General features: G+C 45.4%; 2 protein-coding genes across 2 annotated transcripts; both read left to right on the top strand.

Moving 5' to 3' along the window:
- Positions 1 to 11178: 11178 nt before the first annotated feature.
- Positions 11179 to 12720, top strand: HOO65_050023 (Vegetative incompatibility protein HET-E-1; the record flags this gene model as incomplete). The annotated part of the gene is made up of 5 exons (XM_071003344.1): positions 11179 to 11224; positions 11271 to 11409; positions 11472 to 11714; positions 11841 to 12403; positions 12497 to 12720. 5 exons carry the CDS (start codon positions 11179 to 11181, stop codon positions 12718 to 12720), a joined length of 1215 nt encoding a protein of 404 aa, XP_070858082.1.
- Positions 12721 to 15630: 2910 nt separating this feature from the next.
- HOO65_050022 (FabD/lysophospholipase-like protein) lies at positions 15631 to 17435 on the top strand (the record flags this gene model as incomplete). Its single annotated transcript, XM_071003292.1, has 6 exons — positions 15631 to 15682; positions 15731 to 15869; positions 15932 to 16174; positions 16235 to 17124; positions 17172 to 17374; positions 17421 to 17435. 6 exons carry the CDS (start codon positions 15631 to 15633, stop codon positions 17433 to 17435), a joined length of 1542 nt encoding a protein of 513 aa, XP_070858081.1.
- Between the last annotated feature and the right edge of the window lie 3521 nt (positions 17436 to 20956).

Below are 20956 nucleotides of genomic sequence, written 5' to 3'. Positions count from 1 at the left end.
GCTGTCTCTTGTACTCCCCAGTGTATTTGTGATCAATATTGTAGAGTTTAGGAGCTAGTCGGATACTGTGTTTTTGGTCTTGATAGGCTGAAGGACCAAAATAGCCCAGGTCCTGTAACTGTAATTTCATCTGTTAAAAAGAAAAGCATACGTATCGAAAGATAAGCTTAGGACAATTGTACACTGGTTTAATAGTCGCGTTATTCTTATAACTCCTAGCTTCCTAACTATGCCTATCTATATATGAGTGGGCAAATTGCCAAGGCAGCATCCCACGCTAATGGCTAGTATACCTGCAGCAGAAGCCTGTAAGCTTCTTTGATTCCCCTAATAGCAGTTGATTTTGCGGTATTCATAAGCTGTATTAACAATAATGGCAATTTTCCCAAGATTTACGCATGTGACTACAGAGGCCCTTCTACACTTGAGTCTGAACTGGAGCAGATTTCGTGCAGACTGAAACTCAGCCATACATGATGTCCTTGAATAACGTTTGTCGTGGTTGAGGCAGCGCCTGTATGTGGCTTGATTCTAGAACGAGATAATTTAATGCAACGGGCCTTTCCGTGTCGTAGTTCCCATGTCTTATTCGGGGACACTCACTTTTCTCAATGCCTGCCCTCAACTTCGACAGTGCAAAGGCCTTGGCAGCATGCTAAGGATAAACTGAATAATATCTTCTAGTAGGGTTATAGTGATCTTCGAGAAAGAGGTCTGGCCTGCTCGGATGCAAGTGGTCGGTTAGAGTTGCATCTCGAATCTCTCATATAGAAAAGATTGCAGGCAAGCCATACCTCGTAGGGGAGAGGAGACTCGTTGGACTTGTGAACGCTACATATTACTAATGGTTAATTATAACTCGATTCACTTGTTCTTCTTACTCAATCAGTAGAGCTCCAAGCTTGGGGATAGTCAGCCCCCCCCCTTAACACAATTACCACATCCAGTAATTATGTATCATGACAAGAGACTCACACACCCACACGTCTTCCATCTATAGCTAGTAGTACCGCAAGGTGCTCAGTGACAGTCGCCTTGACTCGCATTGAGTGCTGCTGTTGTAAAGGGCATTATCAGGGCGCATGGCATGGTGGGATAGAATAACAAAAGGGCCGTGGTAAAGGAGGAGATGAAGCATCGCAAACACAAGTGAAGGCCAATAGTTACCGTGTGAGTGAATCCCTTCGAACCTGATTTCAACATACTAAGAAGCTGGTGATTAGTATTAGTTGTTAGGCAGATGAACTATCTTGCACCTAGACCCCATGTGTCCTCGATTTGGTAATATCTCTCTCCTTCTATCTCTGCGATACAGAGCTTTTGATGGGGGCGAAAGGCTGTATTGGGGGTAGCCACGTAATCATAGGTTCCTACTATTCACTAGCACATCCATATTATTGCACAGGCAGAGCCACCCTTGCACCCTGCCCGGAATTGGTAGCTAAAAATCCCGCCCAGTATAGTATGGGGGCGTGCTGGTGTAGGTTTTAGGGTTCAGGGTCACATGACAATCTGACCCTGACTCCGCTCTGAGATAGACTTACGAAGCGCCAGCTTCGGAAGTCTGTCACAGAGTTTGCTTCCTTCTTCATCAAGCTTTTAGAATCAGAGAATCGACCTACATTTTAGGATAGCTATTCATACGAGACTCACGTATTTATATGCATCAACGTGAGTGATTATAGCGCTTGTTTACTGTGGTCAATAGCTGCGGGGTTACAACTGCCGTATCATAGACGCAGGCGTAACACTCACAGTGGGCATCACGTTTTTCTCCATGGGCATCAGGCTTATGTGGGCATCGCATTTTACGCACTCTGATTGGCTGTGGATATGTCTGTTAGTGCATTCCATGCTCTGGAGTTCTGCCAATGTACCTCTCTCACTGGCCAATTCTATGGCTGTTCCTTACATAAAGAAATGTAAAAAGGAAGGCATACTCATTGTTTTGAAGACTTCACTTATTACTCTTACATATGATTTCTTTATGCTACTACGCAAAAGAGGGACCTCAAGCCATCTACAGGCTTCCTTTTAACTAAAAAGCTAGACATAGGCCAAGATGGGGAAAGGCTGTTTCAAAACGAATATTGCACCAAGACGTGGGTTCTACCCATCCATCTAATGGCCTTCTGATCTAACACTTCATTTTGTCCATGTAGTGCTATTCTAGCGTTGACGAAAGCCAATATGGAAACATTACCTACCTTTCTCACTACATATAGAGTATCTAGAAGCCTTGCCCAATGCACAGTCTCGGAAGTGGCTAAAGCTGCATCTGCAGCTGATAATCTCACCGGCTCGATCCAAACTGGCGAGGATAAGGAGATATTTATCGATGCTCAGTATGGCTATAATAATCCATGCGAGGTCCTTATCTCAGAGACCAACAAGCAGTTTCCAGACAGGAAGATTTAAAACGCGGGCCATGGATATCCTACATTGCACCGCTTGATAGTTTGTTCATCTTTTTAGTCTTGTCGAGGCCCTCCTAGGGAACATACGGCACATCATGGCTTGGTTGACTATCGCCATATTGTCTGCCCTGGTACAGATATTGGTCGTAAAAGTTTCTGCTGACTGTTCTGTCCTGTCAACATTATCTTGAAAACGCCCTAGCTCAACATGACTTTTCACTACTAACATTCTTCTCCTAGACATGGCAAACACACCTAGTCGCGCCATCACGACTTGTAGAAACTGTACAAACCCAGCTCGATGCTAGGCTTGAATTTATTTGAAAACTTAGCGCGGTAGCTGTGGCTTACCAAGTGTCCGTAGCATGCCGGCCATCTGTACGGCTATAAATGTCTATTAGTGTTAATAGATCAAGTATTGAATCTCCTATTAACATTGTTTGTTCCAAGTTTCCTATTTCACGCCCTGTATCCCGTCTTCATTTTGTGCGACTTCTTTTAAGGTTTCGTACTAGAGTGTAAGCCGCTTAGCGCGTGCTTATAACAGTACGTACCGAATGTCCTGTAAAGAAGAGGAAAAAGCAAATAAGTGAGTATTGAAGTTGTTCTATGTCTATCTAAGTCTAGTCCGAGGGACGGATCTCGGCCGGTTTATACATCCATCACTACCATGTTCTGGATCGAGCACTTGGGCCTTGATGTCTGATGCTAACCCTAACATTTGGGCGAGCTGGATCAGGGTCAGCAATCTTGGTAACCCTGACTTAGGTTACTGACAGAGGTTAAATCTGAGTGGAGGGGTCTTGCATGGACCAATAAGCATTGCCCTAACACATACAGGCGCAGCCCAAACAAATACAATACACTCAAGCTAGCTGTTTGTCGTTGTCAAGCTCTGAAGGAGCTAGTCCCAAAATGGCTAGAATCTGCGATGCTGAACGTGTAGAATAGATCTTAAATGTTGAATCAGTTGATTTATTAAAGGGATCACTTCTACACTACGTTCTTACTTCATTGCTTTTACATGGTCTATTATGGATCTTCAGCCACAAGAGGTATGAATAAGTGGGGCATGTATGCGACGCCACTTAACCTGGATGGATAGTGCGCCACGCAACAGTTGAAGTACCCATGCAAACATGGCTGCTCCCTGCTTGTGTAACTACACGACGCCTAGACTAGAACAGTGGACATTTTCCATCGAAAATAGGACGTCTGATATTGAGGCTTGATGTACGACTATGGTCTCCAGCACTAACCCAAGTGAAGGCTGGGCTCGCTAGCCCCCGAGTTTCTAATATACCAAGGACAGCTCCAGAAGCTAGTTCTTAATCTGAATAATTTGAAAGGCAAGTTGGAAGGCATGCCAGCATCAACTCTCAAGCCACCTAAGTCGCTTTCAAAGGGAACAGAGGCAACATTGTGTCAGGTTGCTCTGTTGAAGTCTGAGGTTCGGATCTTTCGACAGGCAAACGCGGCTCTTAATAAGCGGCATAGAGCGAAAGTATCCGCCTACAGAATGGATGGATGATGGCTGCTGTCAATGGGGGGAAGAGTGAGATTGATCAGAAAGACGTTGATGGGAGCTATCGAGAAGTAGCGGCTAGGAAAGGTCGGGGCCAGCCAGCGAGGGCAAGGCGACGTGGAACTTGTGGTAAAACTAGTCATAGCCCGAGAACATGCCAGGGTGCTGCTTGGATATCTGAGGAAGGGAATAGTGTCGGTGATGTAAGTTGGGCCTGAGCCATGGCCACAAAGGTGAAGCAAGAACCAGAGAAAAGGATAGAGTCTGGTAAAAAGAAATCACACTCATTGAAGGGGATGGTGGGCGAAGACGCAATATACCCTCGGCTTATTGACCTCGCCCAGGCGACACAAGACATCACAGTTAGCCACTGCCTCGAGGATTTCTTCATGCCCAGCTGTTAGGTAGGCTAGTAGTTTCCTCCAAGAGTATACGGCATCAAAATCTCATTATCGTCACATAGCAGCTGTGCAGTAACACAACGTCTGTTGTGGAGTGTTATGTGGTGATTTCACAGAGGAAGAATTTCAATTTTCGCAATCGGTTTATCACTGACTTTCTATTTGCCCATAACTTGTCTTCCATCCCGCTTCTTCTTTTACATGCATGTTCCAAAAGACCATTCTTTCCATAGTACCTACACTACTACGGTATATCTGGAGTTACGATCTGAACTGCCACATCACTTATCATCTTCATGATTTCATGCGAAGTATCGCATTCAAGCAGATTTTTCGCCAAGATAGGATGGATGGATTCCAGCTGAGAATAAAATAATAATCCCAGACACTTGGGTAAATTTTTTACCAGCATCTCACACAGAGGGATCCGGGGCTGGAGGTAAGGAATCAGTCTCCCCAAATCTCCAAGATTGGTTATCCTGATGGAACAGATCTCAGTGAGAGCAGCCGACGCCACTGCTGCCTTGGAGAGTTTAGCTGTTTTATGTATGGATTGCAGCATTTCAAGAAGTGTGATATTGTTTGGGAAATAAGTCTTTGGTGAGCATCGTCTCAGCTCCCGGGCCCAGGTCTTCCGAGCTACCAAGAACTGAGGGGTATCGCATTCTAAAGGGGAACTATCGAACAGTGCTGACGTCTTGGTTACGATGAGAGTAGTCTCAAATTCCTCACACCAATCGTGGAAAGGCACTTCTTCGATGTTCGGAAGTTCCGCAATGAGGATTAAATCTCTGACGTGAATGATATTGGCCGTAATCTCTGCGTACTGCAACCATCTCCGGGACGCAGCGATTGTGGCCGGGTCAACGCTGATCTGAGGCGCGATTTCCTCGACGAGCATGGTGTTTGGGGTAATTTGAAATGACAATATGAGAGTTGCGAGTTTTACAATATCACTGGTGTATGTAGCGGGTGCTAAAGTCTTGGAGACAGATAGTACCTGAGTCTCTGAAGTTGAGGGCTCATAAGCTGTAGTAATTTCACTTTAGTCTCCTACTTGTGGTATGTGGGCCGGTCACGTGACACGACGCCGTGCCTGAGGCTTCTGTTGAGGAAACTTCCGCGATCGTCCCGGATAAGCTTCGGGTAAGCTGATTGGGATCTGTCTTATCGGAGAAAAGAGGACGTGGATATAAATGCAAAAATAAGGGATAGTTATTTTGACTTAGTACCTATAAAGAATAAAGGACCAATTTTTACAGCTTCAGATCAGTGCAATCTCTCTCCTTCTATTGTGAATTATCACTCTATTGAGTTGTGCTAGATGCGGTTTCTTCCTTATCTAGAGTGAGCGCACAACATTTTTCTGCTGTGGGGTTATCCGAGATTCTACCGAACAAGGGGAGATTCTCCACAGCATTCCCCCAGGTTCAGGGCTATTCGGTACGCATGGCATCCGGGGCGGGATTCACATTAATCTGCGATCTGAAAGTGTTGAACCTTTTAGCCAGCAGTGGTTTAGTGAATCCGTCAGCCAGCATTTCATCTGTGGTGGCCTACATCAGCCTTATCTTCCACTCACCAATCCATTTCTTGACTCCAGTCGACATGCTTGGTTTTAGCGCTGGCTCCCGGATTCTCTGCAATCTTCAATGCGGCTTGGCTGTCTCCGTACATCAAGGTATTGTTCTTCACTTTTATAGGCTGTGCAATTTGTTTGATAGCTGGGGCCATTTCCAACCTTTCAATACACCATTTTACAAGTCTGTTCAACCAAATTCCTTCCTTTGCACAAGGAGTGAATTCGATGTATTCGGGCTCGGTGGTTGAAATGGCCACGCTTTGTTGCTTCTGGGATTTCCGGTGCATTAGGCTGTTTTCCAACATGTAGGCCATGCCTGATACGGACTTCCTGTTTTTGGAGCTCCTGTAGTCCGCGTTGGAATATCCAACCGAGAATTCATCCATTCCCCACGGCGCAGCGATGTGAACCCAATGCCGCGTCTATTGGTGCCACGTAGATATCTCGCTACACGCTTTGCTGCGTCTAAATTCCTGTCGGCCAGATTTCGGGTTTGATATGGCAGAGATGACGTAGCAAACACAAGATCCGGCCTCGTCATCACGCTTGGATACGTTAGTGTCCCCAAAATCGACTAGAATATTGACTTATCTGCAGCCTTTTCTCCAGGTTGTCTTGGCTCCAGTCCTTCCCAGGAGCCGACCGGGGCCCCTACTAGCCTATGTGCTGCCACGTCGAATTCTTCGACCATCTTGTTCATACACTGCGTTTGTGTCAGCCACACCTTCTTCTTTTCTCTATCTCTTATGATTTCTAGGCCTAGCAAGGTTTTTGGTTCCCCCATGTTCTTAATTCCGATCATGTGGCCGACGGCTGGGATGAATTCATGGATTGTCTTCGAGTCGACCTGTGACTGCGATATCGCCAACGTAAATCAGGACCTTGACCCCCCTTCCAGGGTCGACCATCATACGTCCATCTTCTAGGCATCAAACGAGTCCGAGGCTAGTCAGACAGGATTCTATATTGCTGCAGTGGCAATGCTTTTGTAGAACCATAAGAAGCTGGTGTCTATTGACTAGTACATAGCGCTCCAGACACACGCCCCGTGCTGTCAAAACTAGTGCTAACACCCGCACCCCTATATAGCTAAGCACACGCTAAGCGGTTTATACTCTAGTACGAAACCTTAAAAGAAGTCACACAAAATGAAGACGAGGTATAGGGCGTGAAATGGGAAACTTGGAAGAAACAATGTCAATAAGAGATTAAATACTTGATCTATTTACACTAATAGATATATACAGCCATATATATGACCGGCATGCTACGGGCACTTGGTAAGCCACAGCTACCGCGCTAAGCTTTCAAATAAATTCAAGCCTAGCATCGAGCTGGGTTTGTACGCGACTAGGTGTTGCGTGGCGCACTATCCAGGTTAAGTGGCGTCGTATACATGCCCCACTTATTCATACCTCTTGTGGCTGAAGATCTATAATAGGGTTGACACACTATCATGACCATATAAAAGCAATGAAGTCCAAGGACGTAGTGTAGAAGTTATCGCTTTAATAAATCAACTGATTCAACATTTAAGATGTATTCTACAGATGTAGATATGTATAGCACGATGTGGCTCATGAGACAAAACTCTTACCTTAATGTAATCAAGTTTAACAAAAGACAATTTACAACAATTTCTACTTCGGCGCAAAAGCTACAGCCTAAGGGCGCCTGGATGTCTCTTTGGCTGAGTTTCACCTTTCCAGCCGGATCTACCGGATACCTATCGATATTTGTTGCGAAATCGCTTGTATTGATTACTCAACTCCTCTCTGGTAAAAACGGGGAGATCTTGGCCTTCTTCAAAGAAACGCGCTTTCGGTGTCTAGAAGCGCTTGGGATCTTGAAATATTAGTATTTTTGTTGGATGAAATGTTGGATGAACTACATGGAGGATGGGTATTGTGGGGAATTTGCCTTCGGTCGGGTTAACCCTGGGTAAACCCGAGCCTGAATACTTCAGCTTAGTTGTCCATGATGGAAGAACTTAACACCTTAGAGAATGAATAGAAAACAAGCTTCACCATAAGGATCAATCTGTATACCAGCACGGTTCCACGTGCGGTTGTACAGGATCACGAGTGACTTCTAAAGTGATAAAATCTGAATTCAGTAGATTGTTCCGACAATTTTTGCTTATTGAAGGCTAGGAGAACTTCGATGAGGCAAAGTTTAATCTTCTTGAGCAGAAAAAGCGCCACAGGATCTTTAATACGTCACCAAAGACGCTGTTAAACTCCTCCTGTCTCACGGGGACCTGGCCAAAGTTGGTCTAGATCCAAGCTGATTCGTCATTCTAGGTTTTTCTTTCGTACACCTCATGCCATGATTTTTCCATGTATATTTTTTAAAGGTATTAACTGTCCAGCTATAGAAGATGAGCGTGCATCTGAAGCGCTACACAGCGAACTTTGACGAGACTAGCGCTATGATGTGGCTATTGTGATGGCCCAAAACTGCTAGAATGACAATAATGGCCCAAGCGCCCCAAGCGGCGCACTAGTCGCTATTGTCTTCTGATCCTTACAGCCACACGTCCTATGACGTCAATGCCATAACTAATACAAGCCCCTCTCGTAGCTAAACCTTCATAAATAGGTTGACACACTACTACGAAACCTCAGTTGGCTGACTTTGGCAAGCTCAGATAGCCGTATTGTAACAAACGATGTTTATGCTGTCCCATTCGTCTCACCTACTCTGGCCTCTTGATGCTAGGTGTTTTGGGGCTCTCAGGAATACATGGTCAGGGAATGGGGTATTTAATGGGGCTCTCAGTGGTGGCTATTATTTCAGGGGCCGCGTTCTTCTCACCCTATTATGCTGCCCGCAAAGCCGCTATGGGAATGAGAAAATGATACTTGAGCTACTCCAACGAGGTACATAGTTTTTAGATCTTGGGGTTTGAAAAAGCAGGGCTTTAAGATGAAGCCAAGCCAACAATATGAAAACTGCTGACGCGAATGCACAGTTCATAGAAAGACTCTCTTTGTGACAGTCCGCCTATCTATGGCTAGAAGATAGAGCTTATCATGACAGACAAAGACGCCCTGTTGCATAGCCGTCTATGCACACGCCCTATGGACGCGAGTTGCTCTTAATTAGGTGGAGTTGGAAACCCACAGCGTACGGCGATGTTTCACAATGCAACCCAACATCTCCCAACCGGTGACCCGTCTAGGTTGGTCCCAGTGCACAACACGTCTGCGGGTAGCCGCGAACATTACGCAAGTGGATAGATATCATGGATCTCCAATCTTTAGGACATGAACGTCGGACTGACTCAGTTCATATAGTCAGTCCCCTTTGTTTCTTCTCCAGCGATGATGAAATCGCTGCTTTTGCAGCATACCGTGTATAGCTGTGTTGAGATACCCGTTGGACTTTTATGAAATTTACTTGATCCACCCCTTTGTGCACGTCTTTCTCAACCCAGTTACACCCCTAAGACACCTCTCGAGAAATAGACTACCCAAGTCATCATACTGTCGCCAAACGCTTGGATATTTTGGTGTTGCCAGATATGATACAGTATATTCCTCCTTTGGGTATTAACTGAGGATATAGCCTGTTGCTCTTCTATTATGCCAATTATGGTGGTGTAATCAAGTCTGAGATGAATTTAATCAGGGTGGTGGGTTAAGGGTATAGTTGGTAGAGGTGTACGCCATGGACGCGTTTCTTTGATGAGTTGGGATGGTGGTATTGCAGTTTCTGCTGCTTGTGAGATTGGGCCTCAAGTTGAAGCTTGCTGTAATAGCTGTACATGCTATTGAGGATATGCCTTTGGGATCATTGCAGGGCCTAATGTAAAGCATCTGCTGCACCCTGGTCACGATTTTGGTCCTACTGTTATCTCGAGTACCTCGAGCTTTCTAGGCTCCCGCCGAGCACTCGAATGCGGTATCTTTGACTTTGCAGTCACTGAATTGGTCCACTGTCAATAATTTAATAGGATCCGTGAATACTGCTGCCTTTTAAAGGCTAGGGACAAAAAGTAATGCAGTCAAAGGACTGGGTACTGGGTGAAGGGACATTTCAATGTATGAGCAAACGGCAGCCTGATGGACCGAGGAAGTGGCAACCCGTCAAAATATTGCGAGAAGCATGTCGCCCGTCGTCAGAGCCCGTTAATACTGGGCTGATCCTATGGCTAAACGGTAAAAACGGCGCTATCGTCACCAGCTCAAGTAAAAGGCACCTATAGTACACATTCCCATATCACTGCCATCGTTCTAATAGATGGGAACACGCAGATAAGCACCTTGTAGCAACTAGGCTAAGTTTATAAGCGGCCTTATTTCAATGTTGGGCAATCCAGGCGGGGGTACAGACAGACATGCCTTTTCTAGATGACTGCTATGGCAAAGGCTTGGAACACTGGGACTCGGACTGACGAGATAACCCAGGCTGAGATGCATGTAAGCATAGGAGTGAAGTTGCTTTTGCCGCTTTGCACGAAGCATATAGCATCTTGTATTATATCCTAGATAAGATAGGCTTCTACGCCTTTTTCGAGAAGCCGCCAGCTGGGCTTTTCGGCCAGTTGTCCTAATTCAGATTAGATTTGGTATGGCGGTATGACTTTTGAGGTCATATTGGGGCCATGGTCCAGTAAATACTTCAGCCGAATGCTACTTTCCTGCCGCTATCACATGGGGTCTTGCTTACATTCTGTAAAAAATGGCAAGGACGGAGATGTACAACAGGAGCAATAGATATAGTGGCAGACGAGACATCACTTTTAGCTGTAGCTTTCGGTAGAGTGCCTAGCAGCTATCAGCATTGGCCGCCACTAATACACCATACTTGATGGATAGGCTTAAGTGAATCCTAGATGCTAAAGACTTCTTAATCCGTAGTGCTGGGTAATATTTTATGACAGAAAGATTGAGGTCATAGCGCATTACATCGTCAGAGTGAAATTTGGCCCTGCAAGATAGACGGGCGCTAACTCTCGCCATCCAGCCAATCACCCACACGTGGCGCATGTCAGACTGAAGATGGCTAGGAAACTGGGCGACTCGTTCCAGTCGTCGGTTTTGCCAAATGAAATTACTCTCGTCGGTCGCTTAATTACACTCCTCCTGCTGTCCTGCTGCGCATTATATATGGGTGAGCTACAATCCAGAAAAATGACCGAGCTCAACTTGTTCCTTTCGCTCACTAAACCAACTTCGTACTTTTGTTTCTTCACATATTTCTGTCACCTCAATTGTCGACTTCTCTTACACCATATCACGTATCACCATGTCAGATGCAGCATCAGCCCCCCCGGCGATAATCCTCTCCCTTGGTAAGCTGCTGCAAACGCCTTCTAGTGATGTTGCTAACTATAATAGATGGCGGTGGCGTTCGTGGCCTATCTAGCCTCTTCATTCTTGAGCGTATCCTTGAGGGAATATCAAATGCTGAGAATCTGGGGGAAGTACCGAGCCCCAGTCAGATTTTTAGCTTGATTGGTGGTACAGGCACTGGAGGGTGCGTCTTTGATCATGCTAATCCACATATGCAGAAAGGCCTACTTACAAAAGTTGCTCTAGGATCATTGCCATCATGCTTGGCCGGCTAGGAATGACAGTCAGACAGTCTATTAAAGCCTATAAAAAGCTTATTAAAACTGCGCCTGCCCCCAAATTGACCAAGGCTGGGGATCTCTCTCCGGGCTGCTTCTCAGCTTCCGACATAGAAAAGGCCATCAAAGAGATGGTACAGGAGAAATACTCTGGAGCCAGCACCGGTCAGAATGAGGATCTTTTGTTCAAAGACGAAAGTTGCACTAAAACGTAGGTCCTATACCTCCAACTATTATGACTGGCATCTAACGCTCCATCCCATCCATCTAGTGCTGTCTTGGCTTTGACGAAAGTTAATATAGAGACATTGCCAACGTTGCTTACTACATATGGTAGTAAAGTCTCGACATTCTCTGAATGTACCGTCTTGGAAGTGGCCAAAGCTGTGTCTACAGCTGACACCATTCTTTCTGATTCGATGACGCTTGGTGAGGATGAAGAAGTCTTCATTGGTGCTGAATATGGTTACAATAATCCATGCGAGATCCTGATATCGGAAGCTGAGAAGGTATTCCCAAAGCGGGAGCTGATAATTCTTAGCATTGGCACTGGTATCACCAAAGTTGTTGAGATTAACAATAAGAGTAAGTCTCTTGACGAAGCCCTTGCGAAAATTGCTGCTTCGTCAAAGGCATGTGAAATTCGACTACACAACAAATATCACGGCAAATCCAATTACCAAAGATTCAACGTTGAGAATGGCCTCAGAGAGATCAAACCCAAAACCGTTCAAACAGTGGCCGAAATCGCGGCACACTCGAGAAATTATGTTAACGAAAACGAGGCCTCTATCGCGGAGTTTGTTGATCTTGTTAAAAGTCACGTTAAACTTCTCTTGCAGCCAGTTGAAGAACAGGTTGTTCCCCCCGTTCATTCACACACCGAACAAGAACACACTCGTAAGTACTCCCTCTCAACTGAAAGACATATAGTTAAGCAATATTGGCCCCATTTTCTTTTAGTGTAGTTATTGTGCTAACATTTACATGCAGCTGTTGAAACAGCGGGATCGGATATGGTGCCACAAGAGGGGTCGCCGCCGCCTCCGTACTCCAAGCGTCCGTCCTCCCCCTCGATGCTTAATCCACGTACCGAACAAGCCAAAGAAGTTGTCAAAAAACTAAAGTCATATATCGAAGGACCCAAGCCGGATGCCAAGAATGCTAAGGCGGATGCTAAGGCGGATGCTCCTGGGGGGAGAAGCGAAGTACACTAGCTGGGAATGTTCACGTCTCATGCCATGCACGCATTGATTAGTTTATATAGCTCTTCTTTGTCACTCTAAATCCTACAAGCACAGTCCCAAACACTTTAATACGAGATATATTAGTGTATTATAGCTGCTGCCAGCGTGTAGTCTGTCCACCCACCAGAAAAAGTAGCAGCACTAGACGAAAGGCGATAAATCTTTTTGGGGAAAAGATATCTACTATTGTCCTCACTCTACAAAGGCCACATTGGGGTTGAGCCTAATGGCTCTTTCAGGACATATAAAAACATGTAGGTTCAGCTCGATGCTGTTCTTGACTCTGTAGTAATTTTCGTGTATAAGGGGTTCTTATGGAGCTCATTGCCGATCTGGGCCACAGCTTTTCAGCTGACTAGGAGCTGAATAAGACATCTTGTGTCTTGGCCCTAGAGTGCCTGACCCATGTCTCTATGCACTTGGCTCTTCATTTCGAGTTAATTTCTCCCATGAAGACATTCTGGCAACGACAGCAAAGCTACAGAGGTCCTGTAGCTGAAGACTGAAAAATAGGTGAAACCCTAGTACAGAACCCTAAAGGGCTGGTACATGGAGAAAACTCGGCATGGCATAGGGTGCTTGCAGAAAACTTGGACACGAGATCAGCCATATTGAATGAAGATCTGGACTTACAAGCAAACATGACTATTAACTCAGATGTGAATCTCTCATTATGCAGTGTTGATTTAATGTTAGTTTTTGAAGGAATAAGCTCTACCCCTATAGAAAACTTGTGTAGTGTTGGAGGATAAGTATTGCGGGGAATCTGCCTTTAGTCGGATTAACCCTGGGCAATCCCAAGCATGAATACTCCAGCCAGCTTAGGTGTGCATGATAGAAGAACTTTAAAAAAGGAATAAAGAGACAAGCTTTACCAATTCGATCACAGTCCCACGTGCGGCTTTACAGGATCACGAGTGACTTCACAAGTGCCAAACCTGAATTCAGTAGATTATTCCGACTTGCACATGGGCCTTAGAAGAAGGCTCTCAATGTCTAGTTCTAACCCTAAAGTTTAGGCGAGCTAGATCAGGCTCAGCAATCCTCGTAACCCTGACTTAGGATACTGAGAATTCTTCACAGCATCGCTCACGCAAAGGGCTGCTCTCTTATACAGAGTATCTTGTCATACCTATATTTCAGCATGTTTTGAGCACAACCGTGTTACTCTCAACTCTCGTTTCTAGTCTTTTCTAGGCTAGTCACACAGCAACGTCATGTGGGGATGATATGGACTAGCTGGCTTGGTGGTAACCGTCCATGGAACAGTTCCCATTTTATGTCCTGCTCCAAGTCATATGAAGTCTTAGGAACACAATGCCACGCCACATAGCGGGCTCATACGTCGCCGGCTACACTCAGTCCTAGAGAGTACTGTAGATTAACTTGAACTTCTTCTCATGCACAATCGCCGCACTATTAGGTCAGCTTAATTCACGCCTGATTGTCAGAGAGTGTATTGAAATAGTTCTGGTACTATTTCTAGCATTGACATTTAATCGCAGCACTCCTTCTTAGAGCTACAGTACATTGGCGTCCGGAGAAAATACGTCCTTATCCGGTTGGGCATGAATACTGGAAAATTAGCCGACCATCAACAAATGTGGGATGCTTACTTTGAACAGAGTAATGAGGAAATCGATGCGCCAGATGGCGTAATGGATGCTGAAGAAAGACCGCATTGCTAGGCCTAGCCTGTGTTTCCTGTAGGCTAAAAAGCTGATAGCTACATCAAATCGGAAAATGTTTATTGACCTAATACGGGGTTGATGACAGCAGTTGTTGTAGCAAGAGGGGGAGTTTTGGCGTGGAATGTAGCTAAGCCACAGAAGGGGTTCCGGCGCGCAGATGACTGTCGCCGGTATTACAAGTGCTGCAGGCAGCTATTCTCAGGGTTGCAGCTTAATGCTGGTGTGATACGGAAGCTGCTGCTATAGAGATCTATGTAGTTATTGGTTTAGTTGGTCTAGCCAATCTAGACAGACTATTCTAAGCCTGCTCTCAAAGTCCAAGGCCACTTCCAACACCATATGCATGGTTCATTAGCGGCTGACCATGGGTTAGGTAGTGAGCCATGCATGTCTCTGATTAGAGCGGCGAATGGGGATTCTCATAGGCGACAAGTGAAGTATGTGTTGCGTGGCGCGGTATATATGTTAAGTGGCGTCCCATACGTGCCCCACTTATCCGAACCTATTGTGACTGATCACGTGACATGGTTGACACCACAATACAAAAGGAATAGTTCCAGGACGTAGCATAGACTTGAACCCTTTAATAAACCAACTGATTCAACATTTAAGATCTATTCTACAGTATGTGAATAGAGGTTGTAGACAAGGCCACTGTCGAATGGGATGAAACATGTTAAAAGTAACTGCATGAGTCTCTTATCATAGACACATCACACTCTAGTATATGCACTTGATTGGATTCTTGTTTTGGAAGATGCCCAACGTAACGGCCATGCTGTCAGCTGCAAGTGGTGTGTACGCTATCACATCTACAACATGGCGATGCCATTACTTGCACGCAATGCTACCCGAATCTAGTGGTTAGGCACCAAAAATACTCATCCTGCCGATCCTTAATACACATAACACACATGGTGGCTTGAAGCGACTGGAACGGTCAGTCAGTGATTTCAGGCTTTGGTTTCCTCTATTAAACATTGTTTTCAATAGCCTTAAATCTCCAATCTTCTTTGCCCATCTACTTTCTTATATATGCGTATCCTACGGCCCAGACAGAGAGGCTGAACTTGATTAATGTCTCGTTTCATTCACTCTACTGTCTTTGTTCTTTCTATGTATACCTAAGTTAACTCAATTACTTGCTCATCTATTGTTGTTTCCCTTGTACCGCATCAGTTGAGACACCATGCCAGATCCAAAATCAGCCACTGAGCGACCGGCGATAATTCTCTCCCTCGGTAAGCTGCTATAGACTTGTTCCGTTGTCATCTTGCTGACTATTATAGATGGCGGTGGTGTTCGGGGGCTATCTAGCCTCATAATCCTTGAGAGTATCCTCGAGGGAATACAAGAGGCTGAGGGTCTGGAGGAAGTACCGAGGCCCAGCCAGATTTTTAGCTTGATTGGTGGTACAGGCACTGGAGGGTGCGTCTTTGATCATGCTTATCTACATGTTCAGGAATACCTACTTACAAAAGTTGCTCTAGGATCATTGCCATCATGCTTGGCCGGCTAGGAATGACGGTCAGACAGGCTATTGAAGCCTATAAAAAGCTTATTAAAACTGCGCCTGCCCCCAAATTGACCAAGGCTGGGAACCTCTCTCCGGGCTGCTTTTCGGCTTCCGACTTAGAAAAAGCCATCAAAGAGATGGTGCAGGAGAAATACTCTGGAGCCAACACCCGTCAAAATGGGCATCTTTTGTTCAGAAACAAAAGTTGCACTAACACGTAGGTCCTATACCTCTAACTATTATGACTGGCATCTAACGCTCTATCTTATCCATCTAGTGCTGTCTTGGCTTTGACGAAAGTTAATATAGACACACATCCAACGTTGTTTACTACATATGGTACATCCTCGGCATTCTCTGGATGTACCGTTTGGGATGTGGCCACGGCTGTGTCTACAGCTAACATTCTTTCTGGTTCGACGGAACTTGGTAGGGATAAGGAAGTATTCATCAGCGCTGAATTTGGTTACAATAATCCATGCGAGATCCTGATATCGGAGGCTGAGAAGAAATTCAAAGACAGGGAGCTGATAATCCTTAGCATTGGCACTGGTATCACCAAAGTTGTTGAGATTGGCGATGAGAGCGAATCTCTTAACAGTGCCCTTGCGAAACTTGGGGCTTCATCAAAGACATGTGAAATTCGACTAGACGATAAATATCACGACGACCCCAATTACCAAAGATTCAACGTTGAGAATGGTCTCAGAGAGATCAAACCCAAAACCGTTCAAACAGCGGCCGAAATCGCGGCACACTCGAGGAATTATATACGGGAAAACGAGGCCTCTATCACGGACTTTGTTGATCTTGTTATAAGTGCTACTGAGTTTCCATTGTTGCATACTAAAGAACAAGCTATTACTCTACCCCCTCCTCAGTTTAAAGAAAAGTCGCTTGCTCCGATTCTTCCACATCCGCAGACTGAAGAACAAGCTATTGTTCCAGATTCTCCACAGCCCGGAGAATCAGCAGCTGCTCCGGCTGTTCTACAGACTCAAGGAGAAGATATTGATTCAGACTTATCGGAGCTCCAACGCACGTCTACTACCTCGACTCTTGTCGCGGTTGAAGGAAATTCCGTCTCCCACACCCTTCCACCTGTTGAACCAAACTCAACTCGTAAGCCTCTCCATCAAGTGAATAATACATCACTGAGTGCTATAGGTAGGACTCGTGGCGTAGCTATTGTGCTAACATTCACTTCCTTGCAGTTCATCAAACTGCGTTCCTGGCTCCGAAATCCAATAATACAAATGAAAGCCCGTCTTTCTACCGCGACGTGCGTTCCAAAGAATCCATGCCGGATGCCAACTACAACAGTCATGGTTCACCTAAGCCAGCGGATCATTCAGCTCCTACGCCAAAGAGAAAAAGCAAAATATTCAAGGACATGGTGTTCCGTAAGCGACGGGATGTAGGTGTATAGCGAGCTGGTGTATATGCTGCTATGAAGATTCTAGTTCACTTCATACTAGCTTTGGGTGATAGTTTAGTGTCGATGAATAGGATGAGCTGTCTCTCTAAGGCTATAATCTTCAACAATTCGCGTACGCTAACGCATGTGTCACGGCATATATTACTAAAGAGTGGCCCTTTATACAAGTAACACATGAGACGAGACCCACGCTCACATTAACTAGAGCTGTCCATGTTGCCAACTTCTTAGATCAGTTAGTACCCCTTCCGCCCTCCAATGCAAGATGTCTTGGAGTCTGCCAACTAATTGTAAGGGGAAAGATATAGTACAAGGTGGTTTAGTCTCGGCCTATCGTCTGAGTCGTTTTTTTAAACCTGACACTGAACATCAAACTTCTCCTGTTTGTAAAATGGTTTTGGCGTCATATTTCGACTTATGAGCGGTAATCCTCGAGGATCGAGAGAATGAATCAAATGTTTTTGAAACAAGCAACGGGAAAATGACCAACAGGTAGAACATGGACGTTGAACATGCAAACGACTGTTACATATGGGATGACTCAGGGATGATTCCCCGCGGTCATATCCGCTTCAACTGGCAGTCCTGCAGGCTTCTTAGCTTTTCCTGTGCCCCTAGAATATCACCTGAATATTTTGAGTTCCTTGGATGTGCACTAGGGGTCTCAAAAGAGCATTGTTTGACGAAATACCACACCTCTACTACCTGCCATTTCTTGAGCACTGTCTTTCCATTACCATAACAATAAGGGCCTCTGGTTCCGGCAGTCAGTGCAGGTATGGCGTGACCAGGGTGGAGGGTCTTTTGCTGTTAGTTGACAGAGGCTTACGTGGGCTATATCATGCATGCATCTGCATTTAGTGTGGGAGTCTCAGCTGGCAAGAATAACCGGTGGCTCAACCTCCCAATCTCTCCTCTTTGCATCTAGTAAACCATTTGTTAGCCAAACAACATGCTGCCATCACAAAATGAAGCTACCGTGTTTCTGCCTCTTTAGCGCTTTTAGAGCAACTCGGAGTTGACTCCCTGAGTTGCCACAAGGTTATTCCAGGTGGATTATTACGGCCTTCTCCACCCACGGCGTAGCATTAAGTCTCAGCCCGATACGACCCCCGACTCACGGAACCTATCTGAGAGAGAGGATCAGGCCATTTCCCACCTCGCCAAATGTGATGTGCCATCAAATCGCAAGCGCCAGGCTTCCAACTTGGTCAAATGACAGCCAGACATTAAGACACATTTGAATCTTGGACACTACTGCAAGAGAGCTAAATGCAAATATCCAACTATCATTCGTGATTGACGCGGGCTTGTGGAGCGCAAAAATGCAAACCATGGTACCAATTTAGCTGGAACCCATGACGTTGTGGACGCTAGCCTCATGGTGGGTGTCATTGCAAGCAGAATGCTTCGTATAGGTTGAGTACAGAAAGGAGTAGAAAGGTGAAATCAGTGTAGTGTAGCCTGGAAACCGGGGATGAGTTGCCGCCATTCAGGCGATCAATCATGAAGGCTGAGTCGTTGCGTCGTTCATCGTGGCTGTAGATGGCTTAGTACTGATTATAGAAGGCGGTGAGGCAGGGCAGAAACACAGTGGAGCAAGTAGATTTCGGCTACCCCGCACACATTCACAACCTTCTACTTAGCTGTCTTTTACATCCCATCGATCAAATAAAGATTCTTTACGTTTATTAGCATTGCGACTTGCCCGTAACACACGCGCTTATCATGCACGTTAATACTTTGTACAAATACTAACATGAGTCGGCTCTCCCAATCTTGCCACCCCCCATGCTAATTATTCGATATATGTCTACAGATTGAAGCTCCTCCGCTAAAGGTGCAACACGGGAAATTCACTGATAGAGGTCAAGGTTCTTGATTCCTACAAAGTGACAATCCAGCAACTTAGGTTCACAAGGGGTCTTGCGACAGGGCTGTAGAGCACGGCCCCTAATCATACAGGGATATTATCAGCTGTCATGTTTGGCGCTAACAGCTAATGGAACATTTGACTTTAGTGTATCCCATCAGACTTGGTCAATTCACCCCTCATTGTTAACAGCTGTTTTTCAATAAGTTGCAGTGCTGATGGATGTTTAATCACTACAAAGACACGATACATTGTCGTTTGGAGCAAATGCCACTGTATCTGGTTGGGCATCGATCCCTGATATCCAGTCAACCATCAACAAATGCAGAATCCTCACTTTTAGGAGAGTAGTAAGCTGGACGAGTCGCCCTGGCTGACGTCGCCCCCCTTTAAGTAGTAGCCTGCATTGTTTGCTGCGAGGTTTTAATTTGCTCTCAAAGTACTGACCTGACTTGGATGGAAATGTAGATGTGTGAGTTAGATGCTGGCTATATCATCAAATGGGGCGGTGACGCAAGATTTCCTAATTGCTGCAAAGCTCAGACATTACACCGACGAACACCTTTCTCTAGTACGTTTGTGACTCAGCTTGACAGAAGCATAACTATTCCAAAGCAAATTTCCATGTGTTGGTATCCTAGATGTAATGCTACATCACCGTTGGATATTCCCAAGTCAGGGTACGCCACATTGTGGGTCAAACCACTACCCTATAGGCTGGGTATCAATCAAACCTGGACACACACCTTACCAATCGCTGGACAGAAATGGGGTCATGTGCACGCTCAAAATGGCAGATTAGCTGGGCGAAGATTGACTTTATAGGCCCTTTCCCCCAAAAAATTGGTATATTTCCTTTTATCGAGCCACATACTTTTTCCTGCCTTATGCCCTCTTTTGTTCCGTCATATACACGTTCTCTAACGAACGAAAACTAAAACTATCCTCTCAGATTATCAACTTGATTGTGCCGTTGCTGCTCGTTTACCTCTTTTGTCTCGATCGCTAGCTTTTATTACTCTAACCTATTCACATCGCTTGAGCCGCCATGGACACGTCAAGGCCCGAAGCGACAAGAGCCCCATTCAAGATACTCTCCCTTGGTATGCTACTCGACTTCACTAATATTGGCTTGTAATCATATCGCTGACTGCTCCAGATGGTGGTGGTGTCTGCGGACTATCCAGCTTGCTAATATTGGAAAGAATCATGGAAGATATCCAAAAAAACAGAGGGTCTATCTCAAGTACCAAAACCCTGTGACAGATTTGACTTGATTGGTGGCACAGGAACCGGGGGGTATGCGTTCATCTATCTGTACTCACAAATGGCAGTGGCTTTATTGACAACCTTTGTATAGGATCATTGCAATTATGCTTGGCCGACTGAGAATGAGCGTCGATCGGTGTATAAACGAGTACAAACGTATTGCCAATGCAGTGTTCGTCTCAGAATCGACACGTACACTTGCAAAACACTCGACTGCTTTTTCAGCCACGAAGTTAGAGATGGCCATCAAACAAATGATTCGCGATAACTGTAACGAACCACAATGTCTCCGGCGCAAGATAGAGAATCCTACAGCTGGCACCGACGCATGCGTACATCAAGATATGTTGTTCGCAGACGAGCTTTGCACCAAGACGTAGGTGTCCGACACATGAAGCTAAAAGACTAGAAGGACGTCG

This window comes from Ceratocystis lukuohia (assembly GCF_044167205.1).
Source record: "Ceratocystis lukuohia strain C4212 chromosome Unknown Supercontig5_pilon, whole genome shotgun sequence".
Classification (NCBI taxonomy): Eukaryota; Fungi; Ascomycota; class Sordariomycetes; order Microascales; family Ceratocystidaceae; genus Ceratocystis; species Ceratocystis lukuohia.
The sequence above is the reverse complement of the archived record's forward strand: the minus strand, read 5'-3'. Positions and strand labels throughout refer to the sequence as shown.